Source organism: Podarcis tiliguerta, assembly GCF_965153285.1.
Source record: "Podarcis tiliguerta genome assembly, chromosome: 10".
Lineage (NCBI taxonomy): Eukaryota > Metazoa > Chordata > Lepidosauria > Squamata > Lacertidae > Podarcis > Podarcis tiliguerta.
Window position 1 is genome coordinate 31,519,568 of NC_139543.1, and position 27,175 is coordinate 31,546,742.

Below are 27,175 nucleotides of genomic sequence, written 5' to 3' on the forward strand. Positions count from 1 at the left end.
TTTTATTTGATTTTTTTAAAATGTCAGTATATACCAAATGGGGGCTGTGCAAAGGGAACCAACACTAGTTCAGATTAATTTAGTTACTGCCAATTCAAATGTTTACTCCATGTTAACTTTTCATTTTGTATTTTTTGTTTTGTTCTCTTGTATTTGTGCATAGCAGTCAGGGTTGTGGTGGCATTTGTCACTGCAAAAATAGTTCGCCCGTGCGGATTCTTAACATATTACAGTTGGAAGGAAAAATAGAAGGCATAAAGAGGTCTGTCATGCGTGCTTGTGTGAAGTAAAGACATACAGAGGGGTAATTGAGTAGAGGATAGTATATTAGAGTCCTAGTGGCGGGGCTGAAGTGAAATGAGTCACCTGTTTTCCCCACTTCAATACACTGTATTCTGAAACGAATGATTAAGCACTGCCTTGTAAATTAGGGCAGGTCCTAATAGAAGTGGTTATGTTCCCACTTGATTTTCCCAATTGCTGTATGTTCTGAAATGAATTTGAGTCTCTTCCTCCCTGCACACTCTAGTGTGAAAGTGCATGAACTATAAGTCCATCAGACATGCTAATATGGACCCATGAAAGTTGAAACCATATTCTAGAAGAGATCTCTCCCCTTTAGGAAATAGAGATAAATGCCATGGCCACAGTCATTGACCTCATCAGCCAGAGTGCTTGGCTGATTGAACTCTGGACATTCATACTATTAAAAAAAAAGAGTTTACCCGAATGGCTGCTATAAATGACAGGATAATTACTTTCAAGTTATTAGCAGCTATAAGCTGTAATTATTTTCTAGTTGAAAAATAACACAGTTTAGCAGTGTCAGATTCACTAATACTCCATGCAAGATTCTGCAAGACCCCTGCACTTCTAGCACTTGTGATTAATAAAGGGGTTGTTTAGATGTACATTTTCCAAGAAGGTGGTATGGATTTTCCCACTGATGTGCAACTTCAGTGTGCACTTACAATCTTTAGATGCTGATCATTAGTGATGTTAATACAGTGGTACCTCGGGTTAAGTACTTAATTCGTTCCGGAGGTCCGTACTTAACCTGAAACCGTTCTTAACCTGAAGCACCGCTTTAGCTAATGGGGCCCCCCGCTGCTGGAGCATGATTTCTGTTCTCATCCTGAAGCAAAGTACTTAACCTGAAGCACTATTTCTGGGTTTGCGGAGTCTGTAACCTGAAGCATATGTAACCTGAAGCGTATGTAACCCGAGGTACCACTGTATGTGTTCATTGATTTACTGGTAGGTACAGTGCTTTTGGGTTTCACCAGGACTACTGAATGGCCAAACTGAGGGATGTGTGGTTGTGGTAGCTGTGTGCAGCAGGAAGAAAGTGCAGAGTAAGCTATAAAAGAAGAGATTAAGAGATAATGAGGGTCTCACTGCAAAGGATAGTAGCATGCGACGTGGTTTGCAGTGTCATACTGGCTCAGGCTCTTGCCTGGTATAGTCACCACACTGAGCAAATCTTTAGGAGACAAGGTGCCTAAGGTGAATGCTTAAGCAGAGCACTAGTTAACAGCTTATGCTGCTAATATTTAGCGCAAGGCAGAGAGAAAGTAAGCTGAAAATATTTGTTGTTCTGGGCGCCCTAGATGTGTAGTTTGTAGGTTTTCTTGAGTGAACTGCCCTCTTTTTTTATCTCTTTCCATCTTTGCTACATAGCCACCTGTCCCTGGCACCTGCTAACTGTAGTTCCAGTGGCGATGTGGAGGCCAGGAAGCAAAACCTCTGAAACTTATCTTCAGGTTCATATGGATGATGCAGGTGGCCTTTGAAGGCAGCATGGACCCAGGTCATTAATCAATTTAAAGAGGAAAACCATTACTTTTAAATGGAGCCTGGAAACAAAGAGGCAACCCGAGTAATCAGAATAAAATCCCAGTAATAGGCAGGGATCACCTCACTGATACTGGAGAATGTGTGTGGCTCGGTGTCTCATAGAAAGCACGGAATTACTTCCAAAGCGCGCCTGATAAGATCGCCGCCTTAACACGAGCTACAGTTTAGATCCGCCTTAAGAAGGAACGCCCACACTCCACGTCATCCAATCGAAGACTCCCTCCGCCGCCCGGATTCATGGTTTTCTCCCGTTCGGCAACTTCCGTCAGTTTCCGCCGGTACCTACTGCGCAGAACCCTTGTCTCCTTTCCTTCCCGCCGCTTCCCCCGCCTTCCCTTCCCGCCGCGGTGCGCATGCGTCCCTCCGAGGCGGGGCCGGGCGGGGAGTTGTTGTGGAGCTGCTAGGGAGCACGTGAAGAGAGCAACGTCATCATAAACACTCGTAGCCAACATGGCGGCTCCTGGGAGCGGAAAGGTAAGAGGAAGGGAGGATGAAGGGAGTTTTTGACCCGCTGTGGGGAGGCGGTGGCGGCTGGGAGGGTTCCCTGAGGGGCTCCGGGAGTGGGTGAGGCTGCTTCTCCCTTCGCTGACCCCCAGATACTGCACAGTTGACGGGGGCGGTGGGGAGAGAAGGTGGGAATGACTCGGTGCTCCTGCCTGGCGGTGCAGGGAAAGGCCTTTGGCTTGGCTGGCGGTGGGCCGTTAGTAAGGGGGGGGGGTTTCCCTTCGGCGGGAGGCGGGCTGTTTCTTAACCTGATTGGCTGAGAGAGGTAAGATTCTTACACGTGGAATTGGTAAGGCCAGGGGTTGTGCTACTGCGCTGAGGCTGCGTGAAGCCCTCCAGGCTGGAGGTGGCAGGCAAGGCGGGTTTCCTCCGAAGAAAACATCTCTTAAGGCTGAATAATTTACACAGCCTTCGCTGCCATTCCTCCTTTTACACTTTTCAATTATTAATCCAGTTTTACAAGATAGCCGCTTCACACCAGCATTCCTGGAGAGGGAACCTGTCCGAAACCTTTTGCTGCTTTCTCACTTCTTGTACTCTGTGTCCAAAAGAGGGTTTTTTGTTTGTTTTGTTTTTTAAAGCCTGTTAGGAAGCCAAACTAAATCGGTCTTGTGTCACTAAAGGCTCTTGAAGTACTGTTATCAGGAACCAGCTGTTGCGTTGTTAAAATTTACTGTGGTTGACATTTACTGTCAGAGTGTCATTATTATTTTCTGGTAAGATGATTCATGAGGTTAACTGGCTGTCTTGTAAAGTGAAATGCTCTTAAGAGGCAGGGCAGCTGAGAAATATGGCAGGTTGATAACCTGGTGGTGATTTTAATGTCAGGATGTGAAACACTGAAGGAGCAGGGGCATTTTTATAGAAGGTAATCTTTCACTACAGTGGTGTACTTTTCACAATGATTGCTTTAACAGTGTGATTTGGAGAAGTGACTTAGACACATTTGGTGTTGCATTTCCAAGACAGCATTGAGACTTCAGCATAGTGGCTTCCATATGCTAATTACATGTTATATGGAAAGGTACTTTCTTTTATTTACCATAAATCTACTCTAATTCACTTCATTGTATTACTTGTAAGTTCTGGTATTATAAAAGTGAGATAAATATAGCTCCACTTCCTCCATACCCTGCATTATTTTATAAACTTTTATAATGTTCCCCATTATTCACATTTCTCCCAAAACTTAAAAAGCCCCAAATTCTTTAGCCTTTTGATGGGAAACTGCTTCAGGCTCTTGAATATTTTGGCTGCCACGTTCTTCACATTTTCAATTATTATTGTGTGCAATTGTGGTCTCAAAAAAGGATATAGTATTCTAAATGTGGCTGTGCTGTAGGTCTATATAAGGTATTGAGATATGGCTGTCTTATTTTCACTTCTTTTCTTATTTGTGGCTTAAAAAAAAAACTACTGCTGCACAATGAGTTGTCATTTTTGTTGAGCTATCCACCACTAACCCTGGAACTCTTTCTTGATCACTCACTCTAAATTCAGACCCTCTCTGTTGATGTGAAGTTAGGATTTTTGTAGCTGTAGATTGATAAAGCTATGTATTTCTGTACTTAAACCAGGGGTGGCTGGTGCCCATGGTATTGATGGGGTGGAAAGCAGGGAGATTGACAGTAGGTGGAGCAAGAGCCAATGCCCAGCAGAGCAAATTCTAGTTTTGCTCTATCCTTCCTGTTGAATTCTCTAAAGCAGTGGTTCCCAATTAGCTAATTACTGAGGATTCCCTATTTTTCAAAAGCCAAGCCACAGACCCGCTACTTTTGAAAATTTCGATAACTCTATGGTAGTTACCTGTGCAAAGCAATTTTTTTGAAGAAAATGTGGGATGGCCCCTAATAAGCAAAGAATTTTAGGTAAAAAAAAAAAGACCATAAAATTTGCAGTTAGAAGTTCTTTTCCGTTAAAAAGTAGAGAGCAAGGGGAAGCATGATAAGCATGTGAACCTGCCCTGTGGAGCAAGCCATTTGCGCTCTCTCGCTCTCTCTCCCCTCTAATTGCAAGAGCCCAAAGAAACTTGTGTCAGAGGTAATCCCAGCTCACTTGCCATTCAGCAACTCTTTCACAAGGCACTGGTTGCTAGCAGAGGCTGGGTGATCCATGGATCACCATTGTGGCTTTCACTGTGCAATTAACAAGATAAGTGAGTCCCTGGCAGGGGATGGTGCTGTGGACCCCTAACTGGGAACCACTGCTCTAAGGGCAAAACTGAGGCAAGATGATAACCAATGCCAATGAATAAGCTGGACCAGTCGCAAGTAACAAGGTAGGCAGGTAGGGCTGGCTAAGAACAGACTGAGTTTGGTGGGGCAGTGCCCCTGTTGCCTTAAGGAACCAGCCATGAGTGACCTAACTCTTTAAGACACACAGAGGATAGAAAGGATTGTACATGTTTCCTAGTGAAAAACCTTTATCCAGGATGTTATATCGGACCATTGCCATACCTAATTTAGCATGAGGGAAATTATAACAGAAAAGTTCATTTTCCTCAGGGCAGCAAGACTGAAAAACATGGGGAAGGAACAGGTATATGTATAATTTAGTTTGCTGCCCCAAGGCCAATTTTGTATTGGACTTTAATTTTACATTACCTTTCCTAGCTCTTTGTATGTACACCTTTTTTCCTTCTAAATTCCTCGAGGCATGCATGCTTCCACTCTCAATTATCTTGCAATCTGTGCCTGAAATCTTGTGTATATTAGCTGATTGGTGCCTTGTGCTAGAGAATGAAATTAAAAAGTAGTCTCCTACATTTTCTTTGTTCGTCCCACTATCCTAATAACGGCAAGTTTAAGCGAAACTTAATTCCTGTTTATTGCATGAATAGTTTAATTAGCTGATATATTTGTTCATATGCACCCACCTACCTACAGTGTACCTACCTGAGCAGAGGTGCAAGTGAATTTAATAAGAACACTAAATTAATAATTGGTCTATTTTGAGAAGGGAGCAGAAGCTGGCTTTTCCTTCTATCACTGTTACATTGAAACTGCCATTCTGGATTGTTGCAGTGATTTATTTTGTTCTGTTTTGTTACACAAAGTATCAGTGTAATGCTTTCGAAAGAGAATAAAGATACTTTTGAAAACAGTTGTGACAAATAATACAGTTGTGGTAATGGTGAAAGCCGAGGCTGCCTGCTTCAAAATTTGTAGAATTTGTGTTTTTAATTTGCTCTGTTTGTTACTTTCTGATTTGTTACATTTTTATCCTTTTCCTGAAAGGAGCTTGGAGTGGCATATGTGGTCTTTCACTCCCAAATGTATTTTATTCTTGCCTTGAATGAGTTGGGCTCAGAGATAGTGATTGGTCAAAGTGACCTTCATAGTTGAGCATGCATTTGAGCCTTCCTGTACATTCAAAGTTAACAGTATGTATGTTAATAACTTTATAGGACCAACTGCCAAGTCACATGCAGGCAATAAGCAAGTTTCTGAGTTATGCAGATTTCTTCCTAGGCTGAAAATTTTGTGTGCGTGTGTGTATTTGTAGTAGGCAGAAAGCTGGGGCTTTTTGCAATGGCCCAACAGGCTCTTTTTGGGATGCTTTTCTACATAGGATAGAGGTAGCTCCTTAGGAAGAAAAAGAGTGGGATACAAATTTAATAATATAAATAACAGTGGTACCTTGGGTTATATACGCTTCGTGTTACATACGCTTCAGGTTACAGACTCCACTAACCCAGAAATAGTACCTCAGGTTAAGAACTTTGCTTCATGATGAGAACAGAAATCGTGCTCTGGCGGCACAGCGGCAGCAGGAGGCCCCATTAGCTAAAGTGGTCTTCAGGTTAAGAACAGTTTCAGGTTAAGAACGGATCTCCAGAACTAATTAAGTACTTAACCTGAGGTACCACTGTATGTTGTATTCTTGATTTTTTTGCATTTGTTTATTTAGGAAGAGTCACATTGATTTTTGTTACAGGCTTTTGTTCAGTTTGCTTCAGCAAAATTATTTCTTTTCTGTCTTAGTCACTCACACACTCAGTAGTCACTCACCTGCCTTCCTTCATTATTCCCCCTCACATCATCTTTAGTTGTTGGTTTCCTGGTTCAGATATAAGCAACGGTCCAGTGTTGTATGCACAAGCAATAGTGACCCTTCGACTCAAACACTTCCCTACACTGTCTCCTCCAGTGTGGTCATGAGGAGATCAGAACACCTGGTTATTATTTTAATCTATTCAGAGCTTGTGGAACATTTTTGTATGAAGACCAGTTGACCAGGAGGACTATAGTCAATACTGGGTAGAGCCAGAGCCAAAAGTGAGTGGAATTTGGAAGATTGTACAGTTTCTCTGCCACCCCATCTTTGCAGTCTGCATGAAGTTAGTTTGAGAGTTGCATATTTTCTCATAGCCCCAGGTTTACATTACGGGTGTTTTAACAAGCCAGGACAATAAAATGTGGTTTGATCCTGGGTTGTTGGAACAAATCATAGCTTATACCTAATCCCTGCAGTTCCCTGCAATTTGAACATAATGAAAAATGATGATTATTGTAGAAGTAGAAGTGGATGCTTCTGATGTCATGATTGACTGAGCTAGAGGAAGAGAAGAATTTGAAAGAGGAGTTTGAGTCCAAGGCTTGTTGCTGCTTCTACATATAACACTAAATCTGTGGTTTATCTGAAAAGCGACCAGTTCACCCACACTTTGCCTGCCATTTATCCAGTATTGGTTTCTCCCTTTGTGAATGAAGGTAATTGAAGCTGATGTAGTTATTGATGCATTAATATTTTGATATTTATTTCTCCGTTTCTGAGTTCTAATGCAGTATTCATTGCAAACATGTAATTCTGTTTAATCTCCTGTCTGGATCAGCATATGAGGAGACATGACCATAGCCTCTTGTAACAGAAATCCTACCCAGTTTCTTGCATGATTGTGTCACATATTGAGAAGAACAGGACTTGTCACCCTAATTCAGAAGTGGGGAACCTGTGGCACTTTAGATGTTGTTGGACCAAAACTTCTATCACCCCTGACTGTCATCAGTATTGGCTGTAGCTGTAGTAAGAGTCCAACAACATATAGACGACCACCGGTTCCCCACCCCTGCCCTATTGGAAGTCCCCAGGTTGGGTTGGACCTGCCCCCAGAACCAGTTCAGGATATCAAATTGTCAGAAAATGCTTTTAAGAAACAACTTTGCTTAACTTTTTTTTTTTTAGGTTGTATATGAACAGGAAGGAGTTTTCATTCACTCCTCCAGTGGAAACAGTGATGATCAGGATTGTTTGTTATCTGGGATACTGAGAGTCATAGAAAAGGTATTAAATCAATATTTTGTGTGTTATGTTTATTGTGACTTTACCTTCTGCCTTTCTATCCTGCAAAGATATTGTCTTACTGACCAAAATACATAGTGTGCAAAGTAAATGGAGGCTATTTTTGTAAATAGAAAAAAGTAAAACCTTAGTGGCATTTAGTCACTTGAATAATTGCATAATTTGTGTTGTAGGATACTGAGGTGATAGTAGATTGGAGACCACTGGATGATTCATTAGATTCGTCTAATATACTATATGCTAGAAAGGTATGTTGATAACTTGCAGCAATCTTTTTTGAAAGGTTTGGAAAATTGATTTTTAAAAAAAGTAAAACAAAATCTCTCTTTGATTCTCAGAAACCATAGTTGTTACATGGTAAAGTAACATAAATGCCTAATTGTACTGTCTGATTGTGGGGTACAGGATCCACAAATCTTTGATCTGTTTATGTGATGGATGCTTTTTAAAAATGCTATTATTAATATTGGTACATAAAACTGAGTGTATTGGTTGAGATACATCTATTGCAAATTGAAAATATACATAACTGAGAAATGGGGGTGAGACATTTATTTGGCTCAAATGGCCTTAATGGGGACCATCAGTAAGAATGGAAGGTAGGTTATGACCTGTACAGTACTTTTATACATTTGCTAGTATAAAACTATTTGAGTAATATCTTGTATGTTCTCTAGATAGTGATCAGTGAAAGATAACCAATCCAAATCTGTTGCTTTACAAACTCATGTCCCTTGATTCCGCCAGAAATACTGTTGTTTTGTCCCAGTCTTCCCCTCCTAATATGGAAGGATAAATATGATGGTGGTTCTTGTTTTTAAATTTAATTTAATAGAACTGTGAAGGCAAGGAGTATGCCGTTTTTAAGTTCTTTAATTATTATACTATGACTTCCCCCTTTTAACTTAAGAATCTGTATACATGACATTTATCATGTTATCTCTTGCTGATGTTATCTCTAAACTAAAAAAAATCCCAATCTTTCCCAGAAGGGTAGTTGCTCCATTCTCTCAATCACTGGTTGCCCATTCTGGAATCTTTTCCCAACTCTATAATCCTTTTTGAGGTGAGGAGATAAAAACTGTACACAGTATTCCAGGTGTGGTTATACCATAGATGTGTATAACAATATTGACAGTTTTACCTAATGATCCCTAGCATGTAATTTGCCTTTCTCACATCTGCTGGACTGTGGCTTATCATCTTCATTGAGCTATCCCCCATGACCACAAGGTCTCATTCCTGGTCAGTTGCTACCAGTTAAGACCCTATGAGCATATATGTGAAACATAGATTGTCTGCCCCAATGTGCATTACTTTACACATGCTTACATTGAATTGCATTTGCCTTTTTTCCCACCATTCACCCAGTTTGGAGAGATCCTTTTGGAGCTCTTCATAATTCCTTTTTAACCACCCTGAACAAGTTGCTATCATCGGCAAGCTTGCCTAATGCACTACTCACCCTTAATACTAGAACATTTATGAACAAATTTAAAAGCACAGGTACCTATATTGATCTTTAGAATTTTTTTAAAAAAAACAACAACAACAGGAATATTGGGGGGTGTCTTTTTTTATTAATCACTAGCTGCAAGTGAAACTATTTTTGATTGTTTCGATATCTTATTTAGGATTCCAGTTCTGTTGTTGAGTGGGCACAGACTCCTAAAGAGAAGACACTGCGAGGAACAGAACATCCGAACAGTTACGAGGCAGAATGGGATATGGTCAACACAGTCTCTTTTAAAAAGAAACCACAGTCAAATGGAGGTAAATGAAGAATACTGTGTATAAAAACATATAAGCTATTCCAGTGGATGATCCCAGACACTGAGGTTTCTACATGTGGAAGAAACCACTGGGTTGGGCCCCTTTTCTTGCGCAGCTGAAAGCTGCAAACCTTTTGCTCTGCTTGTGGAGCTCCTCTCATCTGATAGTGCTGATCATCTGTCTGTAGTGGGCTTTAACACTCTGAAGTGGGGTGAATTTGTGTAAAATAATGCACTCTGAAAATATTCCATCTGTAGCAGGTAATGACTGCTCCCCACATCAAATGGGGGCACCTTTTGTGTGGTCGCACACAGCTCCCCTGGACCTATGCTGCACCTGGCGGTACAGCCTGGCTTCACCTCCCCCCCCCCCCATCTGGACACCTGGAGGTCTCCGCCTACCTCTGCCCGTTATCCTATCCCGGCTGGGGAAGCGTTGCCAGGAGATTTGGCCACCCTGCCCACATAGTAGAGGGCGGAACTTACCTGGGAATTCTCAGTCGCCTCCAGAGCCAGCTGTGCATGTAGCATACTTGTTTTTTTTCCTTTTGGGTGTTAATGTTATAATACGAACTAAATTAGTGCCGGTTCTTTTCTAATAATGACAGTTTTATCATATGTCTTTGATAGGGTATATGCTATTGGTTCGGCGAGAAGAGTTGAATAAATAAATACTTCAGTTTTTCAGATCCTGGTCAAGTTGCATAGGAATATATCAACTGCGTTTTACTTTCAGACCATTGCTCCATCCCTGTTCATTGAGATAGACAGTAATGGACGATTCCCCAAGATCTTGGGCAGGGGATTTTCTCAGCCTTCCCACTTCAATTTCTTTTAACCAGAGAATAAGCCTGGTGCTTTCTGAAGGCATACCACCACTAATAGTGGTGGAGCTAGCCACACTGAAGTATTGGATGAAATTTGTGCTACCATGATGTTAAGTGCACTTATTCTTGGAAGTAGTTTTAATATATTCCAGTGCTATGCATTGCATATTGGCTTCAGATCAAGAAAATAACATACTCTTTTCCCCATTAGATGCTGCTGTTCACACAAATGGAGAGAACAAGTGGTCCTTCCTGTTCAGTTTATCAGATCTAAAGTCCATTAAGCAAAACAAAGAAGGAATGGGATGGTCCTATTTGGTATTCTGCTTAAAGGATGATGTTGTCCTCCCAGCTCTTCACTTCCATCATGGAGACAGCGCCTTATTGATTCATTCCCTTAGAAAATATGTGGTGCTTTGTGAGTAAGTATTCACTGTGAGGAGTCTATTTGGTCAGTTTTTCTAGCTTTACTGTTTGCATAGCCATCATAATGAGTTGATCAGCTTTTTCTTTTTTAAGCCAGCCAGTGAATAAATAATGCTTCTAGTCATAGTTTTTAAACCCATCAATAGGCTCAAGTTGTGATTTTAAAAAGAAATACTAAATTGTAATTATCAAGCACAACTCTGCGAAGAACCTGTAATGTTACTACAGGATGCATTTATTTATTTATTAACTGCCCTTCACCCTAAGGTCCCTGGGCAGGTTACAAAATATACACCTCAAGTGTCAAAAGCTAGGGTAAAAAGGTGCATTTTTAGTTGACATTTTGCACAGAAACTCATACATAGATTATTTTAAGATGACAGCCGAAGCTATAGCAAGCAGGTAACACTACATATGGGAGAAAGGAGTGGCAGGTACAGAATCTCCTGAAATACTGAATTCTCCTTCCCCTGCTGGCTGTCTACAGTAGGGGGAAGGTGAGATGCAAAATACAGTGGTGCCTCGCGAGACGAAAAGAATCCGTTCCGTGAGTCTCTTGGTCTAGCGGTTTTTTCGTCTTGCGAAGCAAGCCCATTAGCGGATTAGCGCTATTAGCGGTTTAGCGGCTATTAAAGGCTTAAGGGATTAGCGGATTAGCTGCTAAAAGGCTATTAGCAGCTTAGTGCCTTAGATAAAGGGGGTAGGGAGCAAAAAAAAAACCCCCAGGAATCGCAAGACATTTTCGTCTTGCGAAGCAAGCCCATAGCAAATTCGTCCTGCGAAGCACCTCCAAAACGGAAAACCCTTTCGTCTAGCGGGTTTTCCGTCTTGTGAGGCATTTGTCTTGCGGGGCACCACTGTACAACACCCCAGCATTCTTTCTCCCTCTGCCCAGTGGCTGTAGCTAGCAGGAAAGCTGCAAGAAAATCCAAATCCAGCACTTCTTAGTTTTCCAAGAATGGCAGCTTAGTTCAGAGACACTTCTTCAGATGCTGGTGGCCAGTCTTCTGTAAACAAAACATCCTTATTGTAAAAATATCCAATAGAGAAGTCACTGCAGCCCTGCAGCTGCGCTAGGCTTGGATTTGCAATTGACCAGGCCCCTAAAGTCTTCCCTCTCTTACCACTTGCATCTCCTAGATCTGACCCTTCCTGCTTTCAGCACTAATCTCTTCAATGATTTTTCTCTGTTGGCTCTGCTGGATCAAAATAAGTGATCCAGGTAATAGGAAATAAATAATTTCTTTTGGAGACTGGCAGTAAACAATTCACCTATGATAAGCTCTCCAGTAGTATATAAACTAAGATCACAGTACCAACTAGTCAGAGGTCTGAGAGGAAGAGGGAATTTCTGTGATGCCCTGAACAAATACAAACCTAGGCCATTGGTTACTAACAATAAATATCTGACTGACTGAGATTGTTGCCCACATCTTGTATTTAGTCCCAGACCATGACTGGACATCTTCTAACTTCTCTTAAAAATATATTCTAAATGAGTAGGCATTTTCTAGTTGGCACTCAAATCTGACAGAAGCTTTTTAATTTCAAGCAAATAATGCCTAATTAGAGAATTGAAGTATACAAGAGAGTAAGTAGGATTTCAAAGTTTCTTTTGAAAGACTCTAAATTCAGTTTAATATTACTTGAAAAATCCATATTTCCTTGGTACAATATCATAAATAACTGCTCAGAGCAAATAAAGTGATGCTAATTTATTGTGAATATTACTCAGGATGAGTTTAATTAAAATGGAAGTATCTTTAAGAGGTTTTTTTTATTCTGACGGGTTAGCTAAATATGACGCATCACAACCTTTGCTTTCTGGGCTGTATTAGCAAACCTCAGTTCTGGTTTATTAACAGCCGTGTCATCAAGACTGATTATATCGCCTCTTCTGACTTTAAGATGCAATCTGTTGTTGAATTTCATATCCTCTGGCACAAATGCTGCATCCTTCCATGCCAGCACTGGGAAGCGATAGCATTTATTAAAAGTCTTATCTTTAATAACAGAATAGGTGGTAGGTGTTCCAGGTAACAATGAATAAATGTAATGGTGTTTTGTTTCAGAAGCTAGTAATAGTGAATCCAACCAGCTAATTTCCTGAATAAGCCTGAGGTGGCAATCAAATACTTTCAACTTTTTTAATAGTGATGTCTTCTTTCTGTATATTTCTGTGTGCACATGCACACATATAATCCTCTTAAAATATTGCACAATGAATTCACTTTTCTCAAATGTGATAGCTATATTGTTGAATTTCCCAAAAGAAAGACTTTGATTCTAGAAGGGGAAATGGTTTGTTTTTTGTTCACAGATCTCCACAGGACAAGAGAATTCTTGTGAACTGCCAGAGTATTTCACAGTCCTTTGAAAATCTCCTTGATGAACCAGCATATGGTTTATTAGAGGTTTGTGTGATTTCCTAATTGTTTAATATTCAGTTTAATATTCAAGATTTTAAAATGCCCAATTCTTGAAGGGAAACCAAATTTCAACCCTGGGAATTTTCATGCTGGCAGATCCTTATTTTTCTTTGCTATGTTTTCTGTACAAAATGAAGTATGTATTTGATTTCTTTTTAAAATGTCCTTATCAGTATCCTGCCCTTCTTCCCAGTGGGAACACTGAACTGGTGAAAGAGGCTGTAATGCGTTATTTTGGAGATGCATTTTTTTCAGCTTCCTGTAGCCTATTTGGACACAACTTGTATCAGTTATTACTCTTTGGGCAGCTTGCTTTTGAGAATGAAGTGTCGTACTATCAGAATCCCCCCCCCCCCCCAATTTGTGTGAGCCATTTCAGAATTTGTTTACCCCTGTGCTGTTCTCAGAAACTGAAGACTGATCCTTACACAGCAACAATGGGAAGATTTTCAAAAGTGACCAACTATATATTTGATAATTTACGAGGAAGTGACCCCGCCACTCAGCAGCGGCCTCCCTCAGAAATGGCAGACTTCTTTAGCGATGCTATACCAGGCTTGAAAATAAATCAACAGGAAGAACCAGGATTTGAAGTCATTACACGAGTAAGCATTCTTGATAGCGAGGGTGGTTTTAAGATACAAATTAGTGCATTGGTAATAATTTAACAGCTTTTCTGGTGCATATTTTAGATTGATTTAGGAAAGCGACCCGAAGTGAACAGAAGACAACCAGTGTCAGTTGAAGAATGGACTAAGAATATGGATTCTGAAGGGAGAATCTTAAATGCTGCCTCCATGAAACAAATGATATTCAGAGGGGTAATATCTTAGAATATCTCTTTAAAAATTGTACCGTATTCGCCCAAATATAAGCCGTACCCAAATATAAGACGCACCTTTAAAATTCAAGAGGGAAAAGGAAAAAAAAGACAGTACCCAAATATAAGCCGCTCTCTTAAAATTCCACAGGCACTCACACCTGTTCTGTTTTAGCATATGTCTGTTTCAGCAGCGATATCCTAAAAGCCAATTTTTGTAAGGTCACGAATTTCAGCCGCACTTTAACTTTTCACAGTCGGAATTTGGGGGGGGGGGAGCGGGGAAAGTGTGGCTTATATTCTGGCCAATACGGTATTTGATTCCTAGGACAGTAGCTAGCAGGTACATGTATTTGGTTATTCCTCCAGAAAAGGTTAACTGAAATTATGAATCATTCAAATAGCAATACTCCGAAGCGGCTGGCCATCAAATCAGGGGTAGGTAACCTATGTTCCTCTGGAAGTTGTTGGATCCCAACCCTCACCCACCCCATCCAGCATGGACCATAACCATGGATGATAGGAGTTTTAGTCCAACCACACATCTAGCCATGCTTGTTATATAAGCCTTTTAAGTTCTGTTTTGAAAGCAGTGATTTCGCGCCGTGGATTTCTAATGCCATGTTTGGAGAAGCTCACTACTTTTCATGTGTGTTGATAACTGCTAATTGCAGGACTGGTCCCTTAGTGGCTAATACTGAATAAGGCAGAGTTATGTGAAAATACGTTGACGTGAACAATGCATAAATAAGAATTTAGCAAATAAAGTATGCAAATCTTTTAGGACAGAAATGAGGATGTGCTAGCCTTAGTTTAAGGTTTAAATGAAGTCCACTATGGCCTTAGCTTTTTACTCCATAGCCGTTGATAGAACATGGGCGTCTTGAAGGAGTTTGCCCTAAGGCTGAGATGGGCAACTCATGACCCTCCCGGTGCTGTAGGAGTACAGCTCTCCTCTTTCTTGACCATGCTGCCTGGGGCTGATGGGAGTTGGAGTCCAGCAACACCTAGACATTGCACCCTTGTGCACAGTGCCACTTGCCTAAATCCTTTCTAGATGGCTCTAGGTAAAGCCAAATAGAACTACCTTTAGAACTTGTTGGGAATTATTTGTAATGTTCTAAGATTTGCCTTCGCACAGTGACTTCAGTTTAACCTGAACAGTGTGTTATAGATATTTTGGAGTAATAGCTTTAAAAGACAAATGGTTTCACTATTTACACTTAAAGCTTTCAGATAAATTTAGAAAATGTAAGTTTCTGCCCAAAGACCTATGAATCTGCATGTTGATAAGATGTGACATGAGAGGGAAGGAGGCAGGGAGCTTAGAAAGGGGGGTGTTGTGGAAAAACATGTAATTTAATTAACCTCCAGGTTGATAACTTCATTTTTTTCAATGATACGTTTATAAACATAATGCAGAAAAATATAAAGGTAGGGAAACAAACATAAAAGGTTAGGTCTTAATGAGCATCCTAAAAAGAAGTTGAAGAAACTAGGTGATCTAACAGCAGGGGAAAGAACCCCACCCTCCCCAAAAAAATGACCAGAGGAAATCAAACGTAGGAAACAGTGGCAATAAAATTAGGTAATGTTAGCTCCTGCACAACTATAGGATTTGAATAAAGTTGTTCTTATAAAGCGCCTGATGTTGCCATTGCTATTTTATTATGTTCCACTTAGGGCCTTTGTCATGCTTTGAGAAAGGAGGTCTGGAAGTTTCTTTTGGGTTATTACCCTTGGCACAGTACTAGGGAAGAAAGAACAAATATACAGAAAAGGAAAATGTAAGTACGGCTCCCTTAAAACAATGTCATCATGTGGAGTAAACTTTGCATACTTGCAAGACAACTGCTTACGAATATCATTACTACTATCATTTTTTCTTCAGAGATGAGTATTTCAGGATGAAGCTTCAGTGGAAATCTGTCAGTGAAGAACAAGAAAAAAGAAACTATAGATTGAGGGACTACAGAAGTCTTATAGGTAATTTTAAGAAACATAGAAGGCAAAGAGATATGTTAGTGATAAACTTTTACTCCTTTTTTAAAAAATTGAGGTGACCTCAATTATCCACGATGTTTGTTAGACATTGTTTCTGTAACAAAATTATGACCTGTTAGGTTCAGTGTGTTAGGATTCATGGCTTCTTTCTCTTTCATGTCCTAACACTGTGAACAGAAGACAAATATCATAAAAAATGGATTAATAATGAATAGAAATGAGCCAAACAAACAAACTCACCATTCTTTCAACGAGTGATCTCAGGGCTGCCATGAAACAGTGTATTTTAGTCACCAAACGCCTGGATATACAGGAATGTTTTTAATTTCCTCTTGAAGTCAGCATGCATGCTGTACAGCTATTTCTTTTCTGATCCTTGTAGTTGATGCAATTTTATTTTGCTGCTGACTGAAATAAAGGAAAGCTGAGTGTGTGCTGAACTTGATTTCACTTTAAATAAATTTCTACAGGTTGCTGACCATATGCTTTAGTAGCCTGTTATAAACTAAAACTAACATCAAACTTTATTATTATCTGCTCTTACAAGCAATGACAAACATTTAAAGTGCTTTATAACATTAGCAATAACTCTTAAAGGCAAGAGGAAAAGTTTGAAACCAGAAAGCTAAGTTGTATGTTTAATGTGCATCACAGCAGGCATGTGGTCACACCAGTGTAAGAAGCAGAGTAATATTTTTAGTTTAAAAGCAGCAAAAAGGGAGGAGCATCTAACCTTTTTCCTTCTTGCTGCTTTTCCAAATTTCTTTCCTTTAGCCACTTTTCTCCTACTGACAAGCATGTAATTTGCTACTGAAAGCAGACACACATTCAGAATACTGAAATTGAACTTGGAGATATACTTTTGATGGGAGAAATAGTTAATGTTCTTGCTTTTGGCATTTGAAGGCTTTATTTTTTGCCTTTTAATACAACACAAAACGTATTAGAAGTGTCAGAGTTGAATGTAGGCAAGAAGCTTTATTCTCCCATAGCTTTACTATAATGATCTTATAGTTTGCACAGTAGGGTAATTTGCTCCTGTCCAGTCCTTTTTGCTCCGGTGCTGAGCTAAACCAGGGTTAGGCTTAGCATGTAGTCTAAGGCAGGACTCATGGTTGAGCACATTCACTTACCACAAACTTTAAAGTCCTGGTTTAGCTCAGCACAATGCAGCAGTACAAAAGGCAAGAGAGGAGCAAAATGGCTTCAAGATCCTCTCTGTGTCCTCACATGCTTCTGCGGTTTGGTAAAGCATAGCTAGATTTGATTCGCACAAGAAGCTTAGTCAGTGCATTTTAATCAGATTCTAATAGTCTGTGGAATGTTACAGTAGCGTAAAACTATACAGTATACGCTCAGAGACTAAGCAGATAAACCTGGGGTTGGCAACCCAAGGCCCATGGGCCACAAGCGGCCCATGGGGGTCGTTTAACTAGCCCAACGACCCCCGTCGCCCGCTTGGGGACCCCCAGTTCCCACTCGCTCGGCTCCCGTGCGATGCGCTAAACTGGTGCAGAGCATAGTGGGGCCCGCCTTCCGTGACTCTGGCCAGCTTCCCATTGGCTACAGGAAGCTCCTGCAGCCAGTGGGAAGCTGCACATGCCTCCTCCGCACCAGAAGGAGTGCTGGAAATAGTGTTTGCACATATGTGTGTGTGCGCGCACACACTGGCCCACCGTGGTGTCTGCAGGACCGTGAACCGGCCCAAGCCACAAAAACTTTGCCGACCCCTGAGATAAACTAACTTCAGTAACAATTAAAGAAACATGGGGAAATGGAGTGTCCTAATAAAACATTCTCATGCTAAACCAAGCAATTAAACCTTAAAGGCTTGATTACATATCAACTCCTCACCATTAAATTTAATGTAACACCACATATCTAGTACATTTGAGTGACGTTTTACATTTAACATATCTCAAATAGACTCTGCCGTGTGTTAATTCAATGAAAATGTTTTACATTTTAATCAGGAGGTTTCTATAAAAAGTATACCGTTTTCTAAGTGTTTGGAAATCTGCTTATAAGAAATCATCTTATTTGAGACAGGAAGAATTTGTCTTAAATACTCTTAAAAGCTGCTTTAATGCATTTTAAATGACACCCTTTGAATTTAGTTGTCTTTACTAGGCACTTCAAAGCTCAGCACAGTGTTTGAGAAATTGGAAATTTGAAGAGCATCCTGCATTTTTTAGATATAGGCTTAGCAGAAGCTGTTTTGAAAATGTATTAAATCTGTGTGCTGTTTTTCAGAAAAAGATGTAAACAGAACAGACCGAACAAACAAGTTTTATGAAGGTCAAGATAATCCTGGGTTGATATTGCTTCATGACATTTTGATGACCTATTGTATGTATGACTTTGATTTGGGTAAGTAGGATTCTACTTATGTATGTGTACTACTGTATCTGATCTAGTGGAACTTATTGTATTTACCCTTCAGAGAAAACTTGATGTACATTCTGTCTTAGACGCCCAAATTAATTATGTGTTTTATCCTTGGTTGCAACAAGTGGGACCTGCAACAAACTTGTTTAGTTTCGGTACTTGTGTACTCCTGATTTTGGAGATCAAATAAATGTATCAAAAAGTTTCCATTGCTCATATGCTTATTTGAACAAATACCATATTTTTCCAAGTATAAGACGCCCCCATGTATAAGACGCCCCCTATTTTGGGGGACTCCAAATTAAGAAAACACCCCTCAGCACTACCCGTGTATATGACGAGCCCCAATGTTAAACCTATTTTTGGTTGAAAAACAAACAAAACACCTAGTCTTATACACGAAAAAATATGGTAGTTTAGGAAGAGGATGGGAGAAACTAAATACAGTAGTTACTTTTCAATCTTTTGGGTACAGTTTGCCACATATCAACAGTTTTTTCTCTCTCTCTAATACAAGGCTATGTTCAGGGAATGAGTGACCTGCTTTCTCCGATTTTATATGTGATGGAGAATGAAGTTGATGCCTTTTGGTGCTTTGCATTGTACATGGATCAAATGGTAAGTCTTTTCATCTTCATTCCTGTTGTTAACTTCAGTTACCATTTGAGTGTAACTTATTTCTGTAACTTGTTTATCATTAAACTTTTGTTAGCAATTTATGTAGCATTTCTCTTGCAGCATAGCAGCAGATATATAAGCAAGAAATGTATGTTCCATAATTATAAAGATAATGCTGTGTTTCAATGTTGTAACCTGTGCTGGGACCTTAGGGTGAAGGGTAGGTAAATAATAATAATTCTTGGCATCTATCTGTCTCGAGAGACAATGGAAGAGTGTGCCTTCGGGGGTAAAGTCAAATTGCTGAAGAATTACAGTGCCTGCTGTGGCTGTAGAGACCAATATGAGAGAGACCTATTTTATTGCAGGTGGGGCAGATGAAGTAGTCGAGTCTTATTGGACTCCAGATTATTCTAATTTGCGTAATTCAGTAAATTAAAATTATCACACCCATATCTTGAAAGCGAGCTGCATGGAATGCTGTTAGCATCCCAACAGGACCAAAATCACATTAATGTTTAGTTTTGTTATTATGTATTTGTTTTGATTTAATACTCATCTTGGCCCTCATGTAGAATAAAAATATTCTAGATGCTGCTTCAATTTGTTTCCCATTAAGCACCAGAATTTTGAAGAGCAAATGCAGGGTATGAAGACACAGCTGATTCATCTGAGTACTTTACTTCGCTTGCTAGATAGTGGATTTTGCAGTTACTTGGGTATGTATGACAGCTCAGAACAACTTACCACTGATGATGATGATGATGATGATGATGTTTTCCATTTACACATTTCCCCATTCTTATACAGTAGTTCTTTTTGACTTCCCACCCAGCATTCCATGACTGTTCTTTTTACATCTTCTTTGGCTGCATATACATTATTTTTTTCACCTTATTTTCCACGCTTTCATGTCTTTAATCTTGTCAGCTGTTGGTCACAAAGTTACCTGGAATTTATATTTTAAGTATTATTTCTGTAAATATTCCCCCAATTACCCCCACTCACTTCTCGTCCGTTTATCATATTGAGTTCTTATTTTTGTTGTCACACTGGCTTCTGGTTTTGCCACGCAAAGGGAAAGCTGTAGCTCATTGCTCTCCTTCCGAGGGAAATCAGGCTGTCATGGAAGTAGGGGGGAAGTGTGGGCTCCGCGTTTCCTCAAAAACTCCAGAGCTGAACTGGAGTTCCTAAAGAGCTCCTGCAGCACCAGAGGGTCTCCCCCACAACCACCTTCCACCAGGAGAAAACTTACCACTGTTCTTATCTAGAATCTAGACAGTGGCCGTGTTGGCATGGCCTGTTAAGTCAGACTTTCTGGCTTGTTGTGGTTTACTGAGAATGAGCAGCATGTGCATGCTGCCCAGTTGCTCCCACTTCACGCCTCTGACATGACCAGAATAAACAAATCAGGAAGCATTGGTTTCACATTACAGTGGCACCTCGGGTTATAGACGCTTGAGGTTACAGACTCCGCTAACCCAGAAATATTACCTCGGGTTAAGAACTTTGCTTCAGGATGAGAACAGAAATTGTGTGGCGGCAGCAGGAGGCCCCATTAGCTAAAGTGGTACTTCAGGTTAAGAACAGTTTCAGGTTAAGAACGGGCATCCAGAATGAATTAAGTTCTTAACCCAAGTTACCACTGTATATCTGAACCAGGGATCCATGATCACCAAGCCAACAACAAGCAATTTCTTCAGATTGGCTCACGATCATGGTTCAGATGTATTGGCTTCCTGGTTTGTTCATCACACTTAAGCCAGAAGAGGAATGGGAGCAAGCAGGCAGTGTGCATTTCCAGTAAACCAGAGCTTTCGATTCCTGGTAAACACAGTAAGCCAGAAAGTCTGACTTGGGACATTCAAACACAGCCAGTTGCTTAAAATATGTTTCCTACACCAATTACTTTCTCAATTGTTGTAAAGCGAGTTCTGTGCTGTTTAGATACTGTTTCAGTCTTGTCTGTCCTCAGTTTTTAACCCTTACTTTCGGAGCCCGTTAGGTAGCAATGATTAGACTCCCACTAACAATTGATGCTCAAAGAGAGACTTGACTAGGACCACAATCTCTCAGCCTAACCTACCTCACAGGGTTGATGTAGGGATTCACTGAGGAGGAAGGGAACCATGTGTGCCACTTTGAGCTCTTTGGAGAAGAAGGTGGGATATAAATGAAGCAAACAAATGAAATTATGGTCCATATTTTCCTCAGTTTTCCACCCCAAAAAACTCTAGAACAGACTAACTTTTTGTAAGCAATTGTAGCCAGCAAAGCTGTTAGATGTATTAATATATTAAACATACTTTAAGCGATTCACAACCAGCATTTCTGTCAAAGATTTATTTTTTCATGTTCTTTTTTAAAAACTGTTTTAGAATCTCAAGATTCAGGATACCTTTATTTTTGTTTCCGATGGCTTCTAATAAGATTTAAAAGAGAATTCAGTTTTCAAGATATTCTTCGCTTATGGGAGGTAAGAAATAGCTTTTTATTTTAGCACCTACCGCCTAAAATGCTGAAAATATGGTTCTGGAGGACAATACATACAATTTAGCTAAACTGAATCATGTTAAAGCAATGTATAAACAATGGCATCTAGAGGTGGTAAGAGTGTGGCCATTGGGCCTTGAGTCTGCCACCTGGCTGTGTGGGTGAGGAAGTTCATAGTTGACCAAGAGGGGAGACTTATCCTCTCTGGTTTGCTCCTAAGTACTGGAGGAGCATTTGTAGATGAACTAGTCTAATCCCCTGTTTGATGCAGAAACCCCAAGGTTTAATTTAAATTAAAGTTTCATTTAAAAATTAAAATGCCATCCGACAGATGATTGCCCTATCTCTGCTTGAGGACCTCCAGAGAGGGAGAGCAGTTTGAAGTTAGCAGCTCCTTATTCCTCACAACTGTTATGTTTTTATTCCTATTCAGGATTTTCTCCTGCATGCACACTATCTTATGCTATTGAATAATAGTTCCCAAGTTCTCATTACTATCAGCACCATGTAAACTTGTAAAAATGCACAAAGCATACCAGGGTGAAAGGAACTATCTCTGCTTACAACAGGGTGGCTAATCCGTGGGCCATATGTGTGCTCCCCATGGCATCTCAAGAATTCCCTCCACCATTTGTTACCTTTAAAATATAATAATGTGTTACGGTGTTTTAATTGACCACTCCAATGGGTCCCACACAGTGATGCCAAAAGGCTTTCTGTAGGTCCCCCACAGGCCCCTCAAATGTTTCCATTAAAAAAAAAACTAAATTACAAGTAATGTTTAAAATTATAGGTCCCTGCTATGATACTGTTATGCCAAAAGGTTTTTGGCTGTTCCCCAAATTTGTCCATTAAATTTCTAAAAGATATTTATTGCTGCCACTCTTGTGGGTTGGTTATGGATCAGTGCAGCCCTTAGCCCAAAGAAGACTAGCCACACCTGGCTTATAGCTCTGAATAACAATCTTAAAGGTAAAGGCACCCCTGCCCGTATGGGCCAGTCGTGTCCGACTCTAGGGTTGTGCGTCCATCTCACTTAAGAGGCCGGGGGCCAGCGCTGTCCGGAGACACTTCCGGGTCACGTGGCCAGCGTGACGAAGCTGCTCTGGTGAGCCAGCACCAGCGCAGCACACGGAAACACCATTTACCTTCCCGCTATAAAGCGCTACCTATTTAGCTACTTGCACTTAGGGGTGCTTTCGAATTGCTAGGTGGGCAGGAGCTGGGACCGAACGATGGGAGCTCACCCCGCCGCAGGGATTTGAACCGCCAACCATGCGAATCGGCAAGTCCTAGGCACTGAGGTTTTACCCACAGTGCCACCTGCGTCCCTTGAATAACAATCTTAGGACCCACTTAATTGCTCCAATACTCCCTGATCTGCTACTGCATGGGTTTGTCACTTTTGCTACCACTAAGAAGGTGACTTGCCCAGAATATCAACTGGTGGCATCAGACCCAGTTTCCTGGCAAATACAACCTAGTCACTATAGGCAGAGTTTGTATTTCCTTTTTTCTGAAGTATAGAGTGTATTTCCATATTCCAGGTTTAAGAGTCCCGAAAACTTACTTATTCCTGAATAATTCTGTTAAGTCAATCAACCCATTTATTCCACTGCACTTTGAATACTACAGTCGTACCTTGGATCCTGAAAGTCCTGGAACATGGATGTTTTGGCTCCCAAATGTCGCAAACCTGGAAGTGATTGTTTTGGTTTGCGAACGTCTTTTGGAACCCAAATGTCCGATGGGGCTTCCGCTGCTTCTGATTGGCTGCAAGAGCTTCCTGCAGCCAATCAGAAGCTGTGATTTAGTTTCTGAACGTTTTGGAAGTCGAATGAACTTCTGGAACTGATTCCGTTCAACTTCCAAGGTTTCACTGTACTGGTTTTCTGATCCTGATTTTCAGTGAGGCCTGAAGATCTGAAGGATCCACCCAAAATATCTGAAATTCATTGAGGGTGACAGATGCTATCAGGACATAGCTCTACTGTTTGCCCTTGTCAAGATCTTCAGAATGTAGCATGAAATTAATTATAGATAGTTATTAAGCAAGCTATTATGTTTTTCTGTCTAGATAATAGTTTAATTAGCTGGCAACCTCTACTGAAATATATAATAAGTTAGAAAACTACCCCCCCCCCTCCTCTGATGTAATTGTAAGTTGCCAGAAAAATAAGTGTTTGGGGAGACTGTTAAAACTTGTGGCATCATGTTCAAGTTCTTGATTCATCAGCAACTTCAATATTCTGCTAGGTAATGTGGACAGACTTGCCTTGTCAGAACTTCCACCTTCTCATCTGTTGCGCTATCCTTGAATCCGAAAAGAAGCAAATTATGGAGAAGCATTATGGCTTCAATGAAATACTGAAGGTATCTGTTGCATGTTACTCTAGATCCAAATTATGTTCTAGCCTTTGTTTCCTCTATTTGAATACTATTAGCATTTCATTATGCAATCTTATGTGAGATGGAACAAATGTTAATTCTCGGCCACGTTTCTACTGTGATGAAAGATGCTCAGTGTAGCTTAGTAGATCTTAGTAATTTATTAACTCATCAAGTTGAGAGAAAGTAATATGAAGCAGAGTTTTCATACAGTATATAGACTGGTTGTTTGATTTTCAGAGCTAAGAGGACTTACTGTTTATACTGAGGCTGTTTTAAGTGCTTAATCGGTGAGCTATCCTAGGTCAGAGGATTCCAGTAGAAATAGGAAGCTCCAGTTGGACCTAGTGATTTGGCTTCAGGTTATGGTGTGAGGAGAGGCCACACACAGAAACACACAACAACCCACAATTCAAGACAAAACTATCCTAGACTACTGAGGATTGTGCAGGAAGATAGCAGTCTCTTCCAGACTTTTTCTACTCTTCTCAGCATCGCTGCATAGAGATGGTGGTTTTGTTGGGTGGTTGCCCCTGAGCCTGGGGAGGTGCAGTGCTGAGGAACTACAAATCCAAGTAGCAGACATAATTTACATATTGCAATCTTAGCCAGATGCTAATTATGTGCGTGTATTAATCAAGTTAGCATTTCTTTACTTAAGGTTATGCTAACACTAGGAGCCAAAGTTCCATGGCTCAGAAAGCTGTGCATTTAGCGTGACATCCTTGGTTGCACTTCGTCATTCTTTTTGTTCCGTTTTAGCATATCAATGAACTGTCTATGAAAATGGATGTTGAAGACGTACTTTGCAAAGCAGAAGCCGTTTCTATGCAGATGATAAATTGCAAGGTAAAAGTCAAGCATATTTTATGAACTTTGCATAAACAAATGATATTTAACCAGGTTGATAATTATTGAAACAAACCCTTTAAGGTGTGTGTCGCCTCTGATGCCTTCGAATGAAGGGTGGTATGCAAATTTAAAAAGTAAATAATGATGTCATAAACTGCTGCAATACTCAGAATGGTACTGTGCCCAGAGATAAAGTGAAATCTACCTATACCAATTTTAAAAGATACGGATTTTCTAGTCATCCTAGAACTGCTTATTGAACATCTTTTCCTTCTAGAATTAAGAAAAGGCATATTTTAGCTCAAACTTACATGCATTTAAGGATATGCTTCTTGTGTACTTAGCATGTTAACTTTAAAGAACAGCAGCAACAACTTAAAAGAGCAACCTGTGCCACATTTTTTTTCTTCATAGGAATTGCCTCAAGCAGTCTGTGAGATCTTGGGATTAGAGAACAGTGCTGCAACAACACCAGATTCAGACACTGGGGAAGATGAAACTGCTGGTGGAATAAGTCACTCTGCACCAGCCTATCCAAATATCTCCAAGCCTGTTGCTGCTGCCAATGGAACAAGTGAAAGTATTGAGCAAGTGACCCCCACCGTGCTGACAGATTGAATCTTGCACAATTATTTGTCTGCATTTTTGAAGAGACACTTTATTATACCTGACTCGTTTCTTTCAAGCACTTGAGGTGGATATTTAAGTTTTTGTTTTGATTAAGCTTTAAAGATTTGGAAAACAGATCATGTACTGTAATACTCTTACATCAAAGCTTTACAACATGACCTAATTATTTTTGTAGTTTCTTCTACCAAAGTAGCCTTCCCCCCCTCCCCCAGATAACATTCCTTAATACTTTTGTAGCCAAGTGCATTTTTTTCCTTTTTGGTAAAATGGAAATCAGATGAATGTGAATGGCATGGAAATAAATGCTTCTGTATCACTTTGACTTTGAGAAGTCTTGCGCATGGATGGTTCTTGGATATCATAAGATTCAAAAGTCTTCTATACTATTTCCTATGTGAAAAGATGCTAACTTCATAAACAGTGCTTTGTAAATGAAAGGATTATGTCCTTTCTCAAATGTTTACAAAAACACTTGTTAAGTATTTGTGGTTGTTGAATGTAGATTTGCGATGGAGATTTACATTTGTGCAGTTCCCTGATCTTGAATTTTGTAATCCAGGGGGTTGGCTGAACAGTACATTTTTACATTTTAACACCTCTACACTTATACATATGTATGTATAAATTAGTTACATATTCAAACTTGTGAGTATTAAAGGATAAATCTATTTTTGACTAAGTAAACTTGGCTTTTCATTCAGGCAATTTTGACCAAATTTTAATACATAACTGTAAACCTGCCTATTTTTGAAAAATCTTTTTTTTCTTAATGCTATATTCAGGTTCTGAATTACTTTTACAATGGCTTTCTCTCTTACTTAACAAATAACGTTTCTTTGCTGAATAGTATAGTAACTGATTAAAAAAAATCGGCTTCAACTGCCTTTATGCTAGACTACTTGATTAAATAAAAGCAGTTAAAAATAAATGCAAAATACTAATTATGTTGGGTGTGTTTCCCTCATGTAGTTCTGCATAAGCTCCCATGGAGGGCACAGATAGAACGGAAGATTCTTGTGGCGGATTGTGCCCATTGTCCTTAATAAATGACTTACATATGAGAAAACTCTATGCTTATGATACCATTCTTTCCATTTTTATAGTAACGTGGGATCTGACATAGATTCAGTTGTATTTGTTTCTGAGAACCATTGTACATATCATGAAATAAAATGCAAAAATTACTTAACGTTTTTCATTTAAAACAATTAGAGAATCTTGTGTGGGGAGAAGCCTTCCTAGATTTCAGTGATTTGCACACAGATTTAAAGTATACAGTGAAGAGCTATCTAACTTTCCTCCGGCAGAACACTTTGCAGTTGACAGGTGGCAAAAAATGAGGAGAGAGATGAATCGTCTTGCCCCCTTGAAATCATTGGAACTGTGTATGCAACCAAAGCACTTCCGTTTCAGTGATTTCAATAGAATTGCATCATGTTTGGCAATGTGGGTTCCTGCTGAAAGTCATCTTTGTAAGGCAGCCGCCTAATCTGAGTAGTAACTTGAGCATTCCTGGAGAGATCACAGCCCTGGTGCAGACAACATCCAAGCCAAACCATGACTGGACTCTAGGAATTCCCCTGCGTTTGCCAAGTCATGTTTTGGTTTTCTGTGGACTGTAAATTGGGCTAATCAGGGTTGCTGCAGGAGGGGGCGGAAGAAAATTATTATGTTAAGGGGTGACAGTTCTCTCCAAGAGGTGAATTCATCAGCTTGTGGGGGAGGGATGTGATTTTTTTATTCTTATTTTTCTGCAATTCTTTCATCTACAGCACCCCACAACTCTTCAAAATTAGGTTCAGAGGGTGTGGGGGCCCTGGAACAGATTTAGGGGTGTTCATGTTTCTGTGGGGAATTGCTAGAAAT

At 40.1% G+C, this 27,175-nt stretch overlaps 1 protein-coding gene across 1 annotated transcript; it reads left to right on the top strand.

The window, feature by feature from the left end:
• The first annotated feature begins 2,073 nt into the window (after positions 1–2,073).
• TBC1D15 (TBC1 domain family member 15) lies at positions 2,074–26,493 on the top strand. The gene is made up of 17 exons (XM_083400700.1): positions 2,074–2,331; positions 7,546–7,644; positions 7,836–7,910; positions 9,297–9,435; positions 10,473–10,683; positions 13,008–13,101; positions 13,524–13,721; positions 13,809–13,937; positions 15,620–15,723; positions 15,828–15,922; positions 18,194–18,310; positions 18,846–18,946; positions 19,566–19,665; positions 21,325–21,422; positions 23,696–23,812; positions 24,590–24,676; positions 25,094–26,493. The coding sequence occupies exons 1-17, from the start codon at positions 2,308–2,310 to the stop codon at positions 25,295–25,297; spliced, it is 1,992 nt and encodes a 663-aa protein (XP_083256826.1). The 5' UTR covers positions 2,074–2,307; the 3' UTR covers positions 25,298–26,493.
• The last annotated feature ends 682 nt before the right edge of the window (positions 26,494–27,175 follow it).